This window comes from Thunnus albacares, chromosome 18 (genome assembly GCF_914725855.1).
Source record: "Thunnus albacares chromosome 18, fThuAlb1.1, whole genome shotgun sequence".
Taxonomy (NCBI): domain Eukaryota; kingdom Metazoa; phylum Chordata; class Actinopteri; order Scombriformes; family Scombridae; genus Thunnus; species Thunnus albacares.
In genome coordinates this window covers 6,443,548-6,456,593 of record NC_058123.1, presented here as the reverse complement: position 1 = coordinate 6,456,593, position 13,046 = coordinate 6,443,548, and the positions used below count along the sequence as shown (strand labels likewise).

Genomic DNA, 13,046 nt, shown 5'->3' with positions numbered 1-13,046 from the left:
ACCATGGGGGCCAAAATCCACAGTCCTCCTTCTGTGCAAAAATGTATCCAAAAGTTTTTATGAAGCTGATATGAAGGTTTTTTGCAAATGAGTCAAATCAAGCAGATATCTGAGTTCCTCTTTTTGTTACTATACTTCCACTGCAGCTCAACAGGGAAACACTGTCTGAGGAAACACAAAGAGGGAATTTGATGCTAAAAAGACTGTAAATGTGGCAGATATCTACTTGATATGACTAACTCAACCTGCTGAAGCATCATATAACTTCAGGTAGACTTTTAAATACATTTTTGTGCAAAATGACTGTGTGGACACACTGTGGATTTTGTCCCTCATCACTTCCATTGAAAGTACTTTTGAAGGGGATCTTTTAATAGCCAATATGAACAGGGGGAATGATGACAGCGAGGAAAACCTTTTTCACTGTTCATATGGACACCTGACTGTTGTTTTAAGACAATATTACGTTTAACACATTATATGTTAACTTGGACTTCAAGGAATAATGATAGGAATTATCCACTATGTTCTGACATTTTATACACTGAACAATCAATCATTTATTAAAGAAAATAATTGTCAGACCTATTAATAATGAAAATAATTGTTGGTTGCAGCCTTACAGTACTCCTATGATGGAATAATACTACCTTGTCCTCAGTTTTCTGTGTCGAAAAAGATAAAACACAACTTTACAACAAATGAGCTCAATATAAATTAAAACGATTCAAGTCTTATAACTAGATTCTGACCCAGTCTCTCTTCAAGACCAGGACCACAAGATGGAGAATGGAAGACCTGTCAGAGTTGATATTCAGTGGTGCAAATTTCTATGAAGATTTCTATAAAAAAAAAAAATGCAATTTATCAAATTATGTAGACCCCAATAACATGGAAACTTTTGGGGCCACCTGGGGGTCTGGTCAGTTGCTGCTCTGCCTGGTTGGTAATCCAGCCTTACTTATGAATATTATAAACATTATTACTGATGCAGTAGCCTGTAAGCAGCATTACATTGCTGTCAAAATGGAGCTAATTTTAACAAGGTTATATACTCTTAACTTGGTTTTACATTTTAGTCTTTATGTGAAAAGAAGCTCAAGCTGTGAAATGAATCCAGTGGAGTAAAAAGTTTCCACCCTATTAACATACATGAGGGGGGGCAAAATATTTGCAATAATTTATAACGCACTCCAGTTCACCACCATCACCCACTATAACCTCATAAATAAACACAAAGTTATCACCTTTCTGACAATGTCAACAAAAACTGAAAATGTATAAGCTTCGTAAAAGTAGAATTTATGTCAGAGCTGTTGTATTGGATTGCATTAGATTGCACAGGTGCTCCTAATAAAGTGTTCAATGAATGTACATATAGGATGTACTGCACATTTCTCACCAGCAGGGGGAAGCATTAAACAAACTATGCCAAAGAGGGATGTTTGCTGATCACATAAGTGTTGTTTCTTGGTTGTCTTTCACTCACAATGATACAAAGGTTACATTTAGACAAAAGATTGTTTTGTTTTAAAAGTGGTGAATATTTAAAGAAAGTACAAAGTAAGACATGACTGAAAGCTTTTCACTGTGAAACATATGTGCAATAAAATAATCTTTTCAGTAAATATATATATAATGACCACAACAAAATAAGACACACATCATGCTTAGTTTTAACAGAAAATAAGTTTATTAACACAAATTAACCAAATTAGACCAAATCAAACAAAATTAACTAAGCATTCACAATATGGAGTGTGGAAATCAGTGGAGTCATTGATGTGTGATGTGCATGAATATAAAGTGTGTATGTGAGTGTTTTAAGATGCAAGAACGTAAACTTTATTTATTTATTTTTATTTATTTATTTGCACAGTAAAAGCAAAACAACATAAAACAACACAACAAAAGAGAAGAAATAAATTGTGCAGGTGAGATTTAGAAAACCCCTAGAGGCTTATGGGAATAATCTCACCTCATTACACATTATAAACAGATACAAAAGTCATGTGATCTACAAAAATAAACAAACAAGCAACCAAAGAGTCAAAAGCAAACATAAAACATAACCAAACTACAGAAACAGAACTAAACCAAACCAAGTAGCTGAAGGGGAGAACAGAGAGCCGCAACCAGCAGCAGCCGTAAGCAGTCAGAGAAGAATGTGAGACTGAGCTGTGCTGCAGCCTGGACTTAAATAACCTGGGAACCCTGTGGGCCCTCAGCTGTTGCAAGCTGCCCTCATGAACACCTCCAGACGGAGCAGACAGGTAAATCACAAGGCCAAACAAAATGTGACACCCACCCCATCCTCTCCCTTGAGACGTTGTCCCATCGTGATCACAGCAACCAAAGCAAAACAAAACAATCTTCAAAACAACAACAACAACCCCAGCAGAATAAAATGTTTGGCCAACAGCTGGAGGACCAGCAGAGAGAGCAGACAGATAAATCACAAGGCCAAGAAAAGGTGACACCTGGGGTGTTTCCTGTATATATGTATACAGGAAATACAAAACATTGACAAAATAGTAAGTCCTTGTATTTATTTGCATATTCTCTTGCAGCTTATAAAGCGTCTCAACAGCTATTGGATGGATTGCAATGAAATTTGGTACCTGAAATTGAAAAACTGGTTCAATTTGTAAAGATTATTTTTACTTTGGAGAAAGTTTTATTTTTCTTACTTTTGTTAAGTCCCAAACAGGAAGCACAAACTCCAACTGCACGTTTAATATGTTGAAAACTGCAGTTGCCTTTTATTATGTACTTTGTGAAATCTACAGTGACAGATCCCACCTGAATAAAGAAATCATTATTTGGTCATATTGACTTGATGACCAGTTAGATGACCAAACACAAAGTTCTTCAACATGATGTACGGCAGTAAATGGGAAATAATATTGAAGGGCATGTATTTTGTGACCTAGGTTACTTGCCATAGTAGGGAAATTGTGGAGAGGGTTAAAAAGAAGAGGAGAAGAAGAGTTTTGTTGGGAGACGTCAATTGTATTATTGGTTGCATATGCTAACATGTTGTGTGTAAACTGAGAACAGTGATAAATAAAGTTCCATAAAAGTTTACCTTCACCTCCCGTGGTATTCTGTGCAGCAGTGTAACAGAGGAGGAGTGAACAAGAGCTGAGTGACAATCATTAACTGAAGTGAACAATTACGGTGTTAAAATGCCATTTCAAAAGAAAAGAAGAAAAAACAAAGAAGGGTGGATGATGTGTGTTTTCACAAAATGGCAACAAATTAATTGATATTTTTACAGTTGGACAAAGAAAGAGATATTTCTGACATTATGCCAGGCCCTGGGAGGTATGAAAAATCCTCTACACACAGAATAAATAATTGGGATGAAATTTTGTCTTTGAGAGGAATTTTGGATGAACACAACCCTGGATTGTGAGCAAAGGTTAAAATATCAGGATTATTTTGAAAAGGAGAAATACCTGGATTGATCTTTCCCATGTCGACACAGAGTCAGGAAACAGCTAGTTAGACAATTACTTTTATTGACAAACTAAAATGTAGATATACAAGCAAAAATTATTACTTTAAAAAACACAGAAAAACTTTTATCCTACAGTATAAAACCTGCTAAATTTTGCCCATTTTAGGTTTGGGTCTCAATTCTGACACATCAAACACTGACAGAAAATTCATCAAATTACAACATGGAATAAAAGATTAGACCCATTAAAACTAAATAAAGGCAATCATTCATATCCTGCTGAAATTAAGCAAACTGCATCACGCAAAGTGCATAAAACAAGTGTGTTGTAAAAGATATAAAAGCTCTGAAACAGGAGGTCATTGCCAAAGATGACCCCTAAATTTCCTTACATGTAATGAACCAAACCTGAGGTGGAAGGCGTCACAGTAGAATAAGAAAAAAAAGGTAACACTTTATTTTATTTTAATATACAAATAAAGAGACCTGTAAATTAAGTGTTACCAAAATCTCTATCTGAAGGGAGATAATGATCAGGAATAAAACAGCTTAATAATGATTAATCCACTAGCATTCAGTACTCTGTGTGTTATCTGAGTTAGGCATAGTGTGTTGCTGTTGTGAGTTTTTCGGAGCCCTGAAGGAAACCTTCATCCTCTTCACTGTTCTCTCACTCCTGCAGAGGAACGTGTTCTTCACATGATCCCTGAAGTTCTTGGAGATAAAGTAGTAAACAAAAGGGTCGATGCAGCTGTTGAGACTTGCCAGGCACAGGGTGGTGATGTAAAATCCGTACAGGTGGTTGTCGGCCCCGCCCAACACGAGGATATAGTGTACCAGCAGCATGATGTTACTGGGGGTGAAGCACACTAAAAACATAACCAACACTGTGATCATCAAGACCACAGCCTTCCGTCGCTTCTTGGTGATGGCAGCATCTGTCATGCTGCTCCTGAGAGCTTTGAGCATGAGGATGTAGGATATGATACACACAATAGTGGGAACAACAAATCCCAGAGTTCCCATTGTCAGGAAGTAGCCAGCTGATATTTTCACCTGACTTTCCCTGGTGACATCATGGCAGGTAAGGATTTGTGGATTGTAGTTTGTTATTCTGACCTGTTGGTCATGCAGGTAGAGAGGGATAGTGATAAGCCAGACCACCACCCAGACTGTGACGGAGACGGCAACGGGTATGCGGTTGTCCCTCTGCTGCTCGGACAGTGGGTGGACCACCGCCCAGTAACGCTGGACACTTATGCAGGTGATAAAGGCGATGGAGCAGTACATGTTGCTGTAGAAAAACGACACCAGCACTTTGCACAGCCCTTCTCCGTAGATCCAGTTGTTCCCGTTGAAGTGGTATGATATCTTCAGGGGGACCCAAATGACAAAGAGTAAATCAGCCAGAGCCAGGTTTGCCATGTAGATTGACGAGGGGCGCTTTTTCTTGGTCCTGAAGAGGAATACCCATATTGCCATGGTGTTGGTGGGCAGCCCCACAGCAAACACAATGATGTAGATGATTGGAAGGAAGACAGTTGTAAGATGACTGCTCAGGATTTCTTTGTCTTGAGGTCTGACTTCTACCTCATCTGAGCTCTCTTTATCAGGGACATCTTCTGTTGTGAAGTGACAAAATGAAAACATGTGAAAAGCAGAAGTATGCAGGTTTACATGCAGGAACAAACTATAATTTGACTACATCTGAAACTCAAATGTGAGTGGCATACTGTCCCTTTCAACCATGAGCATTTTGACCTGTTTCCTACTTGTAATAATAGTTCTCTGAGCTTGAGTCAGCAGCATTACAACAACATCCATTTTACATATAACTTTATCATATATTTTGATCAAAGTAATTCTCATCCAGCCTATAGCTTGAGAACTGTTCATTCGATCTACTTCGTACCTGGCAGGTGTATTGCTGGGAATCAAGGAAGTGCAATGTTGATGTGTGAAGTTGTTTGAATGAGTGGTTCTTGAGAAATATATAAAAATACCCCATAAACAATGTTGATTTGCTTCTTCCACCCCTCGAGTCAACGAACAGAAAAACACACAGCGGTATCAGAGGCTCGTTATATTGATGAATATACAAACAAGATGCACAAATAGCATAAGGAGGTTAGATTTTTTATAGAGTACACTTCAGACTGCCAGAAGTGTACATATTACACTAGACAGAGCAAATGAAGTCTCAATTTACCAACAATGGTAAAATTGTGACCTATTCAACTTTAATGAAAAGTTCTTTTGGCCTGCTTGTGAAAACTATATAATAATCTCACATTTCATTCCATAAAACCAGAGGCACCAAATAATCCCTTCCAGACAATATCATGCTCAAACTGCCTCCTTACTATCACTACCAGTAACCTACTTGTTCCTGTGAAGGAGAAAGCTGCTAATATCAGCTCTTATGAAGTGTGACTGTTCAAAATACTAACTTTTAAAAAATAAATTTCATGTTTAAATTATCCACACTACCGTTGTTTGAGTGATGGATCGCCCAAAACAAAAATTAACACATGTAGATATTATTACAGCTAAATCCTGTGATCCTTGAACTTCATAATTCACATCATCCAAACTAAATATTCAAAACACATCAACATGATAAGAAATACTGATCAAGACTTTTTGTGGCCCAGCACAGGGAAGATGCAATGAGATATTCTATTGTTAATAATTCTATTCTAATTCTATTGATATTGTTAATTGTAATGTTTCTTCTTTCCTACAGTATATCTTGACAAAGAGGCTGGAAAGAGAATGAACAGAGCAAAACACCACATTAGTTCAAAAAAATCAGAAATCTGACTTTGTGCATAACTTGCTTTACAGGCACTTTAGACAAATTAGACATGAAGCAAAAACATGAACATATTTCATTGCCATGAATGACTACAGAATGAAGCAATATTACTAAATATATAACTGATATGACTACATAAAAGGGAAACATTACACTCACTGGGACGATCCCATCATATGATTTTTAATTAACTGGTTAAAATAGGACAGAAAGAAATTAAGAAAATCCCAAGAAATAAATTAAGATTAAAAAAGATCAGTTTCAAGTTAGTGAAATTGAGAAAACACACTTATGTCACGTTTTGTGCAAAGAGTACATCATTTCCAGCTGACTTCTCCCCACCTTTGCTCACTTTACCTCTTTTTATTGGATCTTCACTGGCTTGTGAGCAGCCATCCTTCAAATCTAGCCGGAAGCTATGCACCTGACCTGGGCTCTTCATACCAGGGATGGCGCGCACTGTTGTGAAGTGACAAAATGAAAACATGTGAAAAGCAGAAGTATGCAGGTTTATATGCAGGAACAAACTATAATTTGACTACATCTGTAACTCAAATGTGAGTTGCACTCTGTTCCTTTCAGCTGTGAGCATTTTGATCTGTTTCCTACTTGTAATAATAGTCCTCTGAGCTTGAGTCAGCAGCATTGCAACAACATCCATTTTACATATAACTTTATCATATATTTTGATCAAAGTAATTCTCATCCAGCCTATAGCTTGAGAACTGTTCATTCAATATACTTCGTACCTGGCAGGTCTATTGCTGGGAATCAAGGAAGTGCAATGTCGATGTGTGAAGTTGTTTGAATGAGTGGTTCTTGAGAAATATATAAAAATACCCCATAAACAATGTTGATTTGCTTCTTCCACCCGTCGAGTCAACGAACGGAAAAACACACAGCGGTATCAGAGGCTTGTTATATTGATGAATGTACAAACAAGATGCACAAATAGCATAAGTAGGTTAGATGTTTTATAAAGTACACTTCAGACTGCCAGAAGTGTACATATTACACTAGACAGAGCAAATGAAGTCTCAGTTTACCAGCAATGGTAAAATTGTGACCTATTCAACTTTAATGAAAAGTTCTTTTGGCCTGCTTGTGAAAACTATATAATAATCTCACATTTCATTCCATAAAACCAGAAGCACCAAATAATCCCTTCCAGACAATATCATGCTCAAACTGCCTCCTTACTATCACTACCAGTAACCTACTTGTTCCTGTGAAGGAGAAAGCTGCATATATCAGCTCTTATGAAATGTGACTGTTCAAAATACTAACTTGAAAATAGATTTTAGGTTTAAATTCTCCACGCTACCTTTGTTTGATCGAGGGATTGCCAAAAGAAAAGCACATGTAGACATCATTACAACTAAATCCTGTGATCCTTGAACTTCATAATTCACATCATCCAAACTAAATATTCAAAACACATCAACATGATAAGAAATACTGATCGAGACTTTTTTTTGGCCCAGCACAGGGAAGATGCAATGAGATATTCTTTTGTTAATAATTCTACTCTAATTCTATTGCTATTGTTAATTGTATTGTTAATTCTTTCCTACAGTATATCTTGACAAAGAGGCTGGAAAGAGGATGAACAGAGCAAAACACCACATCAGTTCAAAAAAATCAGAAATCTGACTTTGTGCATAACTTGCTTTACAGGCACTTTAGACAAATTAGACATGAAGCAAAAACATGAACATGTTTCATTGTCATGAATGGATACAGAATGAAGCAATATTACTAAATATATATAACTAATATAACTACATAGAAAGTAAACATTATGTAGCTACTGTACCCTCACTGGGACCATCCCATCATATGAACTTTAATTAACTGGTTAAAATAAGACAGAGAGAAATTGGGAAACTTCCAAGAAATGAATTAAGATTAAAAAAGATGTTCGTTTCATCTAATTTTGAATAAGATATTGACTTTGGTGCTGTAACAAACATGAAGAGATGAGACAGTGGAAAGTGAGCTTGAGGTAAAGGGAGGCTGAGGTGAGGGTATAGTACATGATAAAGCACAGCTGATGGTAGAAGTAGACATTGTAAACATCAGAATTATTACTGAATGTTATATATAAGGAGAATTTATTTTCAGTCACTCACATGGTTCACGTGGTGGACCTGGAATAACAAATGACAAAGAGATTTACACACATGTAATAAAGTGCATACTACTACTGTGTAGAATTACATAAATGTACACACAGGGATTTTATAGGTTATTTTTTTTTATTAAAGCATCCATTTTCATCTGAACTGGCTGTAGCTTTGTGGCAATATCAGCAGAGGTGTGGGAGGTACAGGACAGAGGATGTGGTTCGCGCCAAATAAACAAGCATAATGTATGTTTTTTTCCCTCTATTTTTCCATTTGAATCAATACAGAATAAAGTAATGTAACTAAATATAATGAGCAGAAACATTATGTACTGTAGCCTCACTGGGATCATCCCATAATTTGAACTTTAATTAACTGGTTAAAATAGGACAGAAAGAAATTGGGAAAATTCAAAGAAGCTCTACATTAATGCAAATTAGTTGCATAAATGTAGAGCTTAAATAATGAATAATATTTGGCAAGAGGCTGATTGTGGTGGGAGAAGTTTGAGTTCCATACTACTTAGCAAACTTTTTTTTTTTAAACAAAATTGAATTTCACATTTTTCATATAAAAATAACTCTATATATGCATCCTAAAAGCCATCCGTGAATACCAATAATAATAGATAGAATAATAGAATAAAAATAGAATAACAACTGAATGTTATATATTAGGAGAATTTATTGTCAGTCACTCACCTGGTGTAATTAGTGGAGGTCGACCTGGAATAACAAAAGACAAAGAACTTTACACACATGTAATAAAGGGATGTATACTACTACTATGCAGAATAACATAAATATTCACACATTACAAACAGAGATTCAGTAGGTTCTTTGTTTTGTTTTATTAAAGCATCCATTTCCATCTAAACTGGCCTTAGCTTTGTGGCAATATCAGCAGAGGTGTGGGAGGTACAGGACAGAGGATGTGGTTCGCGCCAAATGAACAAGCATACTGTATGTTTTTTTCCCTCTATTTTTCCATTTGAATCAATACAGAATAAAGCAATGTAACTAAATATAATGAGCAGAAACATTATGTACTGTAGCCTCACTTGGATCATCCCATAATTTGAACTTTAATTAACTGGTTAAAGTAGGACAGAAAGAAATTGGGAAAATTCCAAGAAATAAATTAAGATTATAAAAGATCCGTTTCTTTTCTTTGCACTATGTGAACATCACACTACTTCATGCATTGGCACTAAATGTTACAAATGAATGAAAATAGTTATTGCAAATTAGTTGGACAAATTTTTTCTGTATTTCACAGTCACTCACTTAGTAGATCTGGTGATTAGACAAATCAGACATGAAGCAAAAACATGAACATGCTTCATTGTCATGAATGGACACAGAATGAAGCAATATTACTAAATATATATAACTAATATAACTACATAAAAAGGAAACATTACCCTCACTGGGACCATCCCATCATATGAACTTTAATCAACTGGTTAAAATAGGACATAAAGAAATTAGAAAAATCCCAAGAAATAGATTAATATTAAAAAAGATCAGTTTCAAGTTAGAGAAATTGAGAAAACCCACTAATGTCACTTTTTGTGCAAAGAGTACATCATTTCCAGCTGACTTCTACCCACTTTTTCTCACTTTACCAATTATGCGTGGAGATCCATTGCTCAGTACTTTTTTGGCTCGGGAGTTGACATGCACCCTATCTCGGGTTTCTTTACCACGGATACCTCCAACTGTTGTGAAGTGACAATATGAAAACATGTGAAAAGCAGAAGTATGCAGGTTTATATGCAGGAACAAACTATAATTTGACTACATCTGAAACTCAAATGTGAGTTGCACTCTGTTCCTTTCAGCTGTGAGCATTTTGATCTGTTTCCTACTTGTAATAACAGTCCTCTGAGCTTGAGTCAGCAACATTACAACAACATCCATTTTACATATAACTTTATCATATATTTTGATCAAAGTAATTCTCATCCAGCCTATAACTTGAGAACTGTTCATTCAATCTACTTCGTACCTGGCAGGTGGATTGCTGGGAATCAAAGAAGTGCAATGTTGATGTGTGAAGTCGTTTGGATAAGTGGTTCTTTAGAGATATATAAAAATACCCCATAAACAATGTTGATTTGCTTCTTCCGCCCGTCGAGTCAACAAACTTTTCCGTTCGTTGACTCGATGGGCCGAAGAAGCACAGAGGTATATATTAGGAGAATTTATTTGCATTCACTCACGTCCTGGAAGTGCTGGAACTAGAGCTGGAATAACAAAAGACAAAAGGATTTACACACATGTAATTAAGTGTATACTACTACTGTGTAGAATTACATAAATATACACACAGGGATTTTGTAAGTTATTTTTTTTAATTAAAGCATCCATTTTCATCTGAACTGGCTGTAGCTTTGTGGCAATATCAGCAGAGGTGTGGGAGGCATAGGACAGAGGATGTGATTCGCGCCAAATAAACTAGCATAATGTATGTTTTTTTCCCTCTATTTTTCCATTTGAATCAATACAGAATAAAGTAATGTAACTAAATATAATGAGCAGAAACACTATGTACTGTAGCCTCACTGGGATCATCCCATAATTTGAACTTTAATTAACTGGTTAAAGTAGGACAGAAAGATTTTGGGAAAATTCCACAAAATAAATTAAGATTATAAAAGATCAGTTTCTGTTCTTTGCACTATATGAACATCACACTGCTTCATGCATTGGCACTAAATGTTACGAGTGAATGAAAATAGTTATTGCAAATTAGTTGGACAAATGTAGGGCTTAAATAGTGAATAATATTTGGACAGAGGTTGATTGTGGTGGGAAAGGTTTGAGTTTCATACTGCTTAGAAAACATTTTCTTTTCATACAAAATTGCACATTACATGTTTCTTGTATAAAATAACTATATATATATACACCCTAAAAGGCAGATGTGAATACCACATGTTAGCATATATGGCAATAATTCAATATAGTTCTGATCTGTTTATCACGTAGTATTTTTTTCCTCTTATACTTCATTCATGTGCAGTTGGTGGAGTTAGACTTTTTTTTTTTTTTTTTTTTTAATTTATTTGGTGTAAGTACTTTTACAATTTCCCAGAACTTGGGTATCCAGATTAGTGAAATTGAGAAAATAAACGTATGCCACTTTTTGTGCAAAGAGTACATCATTTCCATTTGAATTTTCTGATCATTTCATGTAAATTTGGATAAGATGTTGGCTTTGGTGCTGCTACAAACATGAATAGATCAGACAGTCAAGAGTGAGCTTGAGGTAAAGGGAGGCTGAGGTGAAGGTATAGTACATGGTAAAGCACAGCTGATGGTAGAAGTAGACATTGTAAACATTAGAATTACAACTGAATGTTATATATCAGGAGAATTTATTTTCAGTCACTCACTTGGTGGAAATGGTGGAGGTGTACCTGGAATAACAAAAGAGATTTACACACATGTAATAAAGGAGTGTATACTACTACTATGCAGAATAACATAAATATACACACATTACAAACAGGGATTTAGTAGGTTCTTTGTTTTGTTTTATTAAAGCATCCATTTCCATCTAAACTGGTTGTAGCTTTGCAGCAATATCAGCGGAGGTGTAAGAGGTAAAGGACAGAGGATGTGGTTCACGCCAAATAAAAAAGCACAGTGTAGGTTTTTTTCCCCACAATTTTTCCACTAAAATGAATACAGATTGAAGCAATATAACTAAATGTAAACTACTGCAATTTTCCAGAACTCGGGTATCCAAATTAGTGAAATTGAGAAAACACACTTATGCCACTTTTTGTGCAAAGAGTATATAATTTCCAGTTGAATTCTGTGTTCATTTCATCTAATTTTGGATAAGATGTTGGCTTTGGTGCTGCTACGAACATGAAGAGATCAGACAGTGGAAAGTGAGTTTGAGGTAAAGGGAGGCTGAGGTGAAGGTATATATAGTACATGGTAAAGCACAGCTGATGTTAGAAGTAGATATAGTAAACATTAGAATTACAGCTGAATGTTATATATTAGGAGAATTTATTTTTAGTCACTCACGTGGATGACCGTCTCCTGAACCTTGATCTAGAATAACAAAAGACAAAGAAATTTACACACATGTAATAAAGGAGTGTATACTACTACTATGTAGAATTACATAAATATACACACATTACAAACAGGGACTTTGCAGGTTCTTTGTTTTGTTTTATTGAAGCATCCATTTCCATCTAAACTGGTTGTAGCTTTGCAGCAATATCAGCAGAGGTGTAAGAGGTACAGGACAGGAGATGTGATTTACACCAAATAAACAAGCATACTGTACGTTTTTTTTAACTTTACTTTTCCATTTGAATGAATACAGAATAAAACAATATAACTAAATATAATGAGCAGAAACATTATGTACTGTATCCTCACTGGGATCATCCCATAATCTGAACTTTAAATAACTGGTTAAAGCAGGACAGAAAGAAATTGGCAAAATTCCAAGAAATAAATTAAGATAAAAAAAAAAGATCAGTTTCTTTTCTTTGCACTATATGAACATCACACTGCTTCATGCTTTGGCACTGAATGTTACAAATGAATGAAAATAGTTATTGCAAATTAGTTGCATAAATGTAGGGCTTAAATAGTGAATAATATTT

At 35.5% G+C, this 13,046-nt stretch overlaps 1 protein-coding gene across 1 annotated transcript; it reads right to left on the bottom strand.

Annotated features, from left to right (window-relative positions):
• Positions 1–3,821: 3,821 nt before the first annotated feature.
• LOC122968988 (proteinase-activated receptor 2-like) lies at positions 3,822–12,959 on the bottom strand. The gene is made up of 8 exons (XM_044334546.1): positions 12,950–12,959; positions 12,454–12,480; positions 11,808–11,831; positions 10,632–10,655; positions 9,109–9,132; positions 8,414–8,431; positions 6,639–6,740; positions 3,822–5,085 (listed from the first exon to the last, which is right to left on the bottom strand). The coding sequence occupies exons 1-8, from the start codon at positions 12,957–12,959 to the stop codon at positions 4,031–4,033; spliced, it is 1,284 nt and encodes a 427-aa protein (XP_044190481.1). The 3' UTR covers positions 3,822–4,030.
• Between the last annotated feature and the right edge of the window lie 87 nt (positions 12,960–13,046).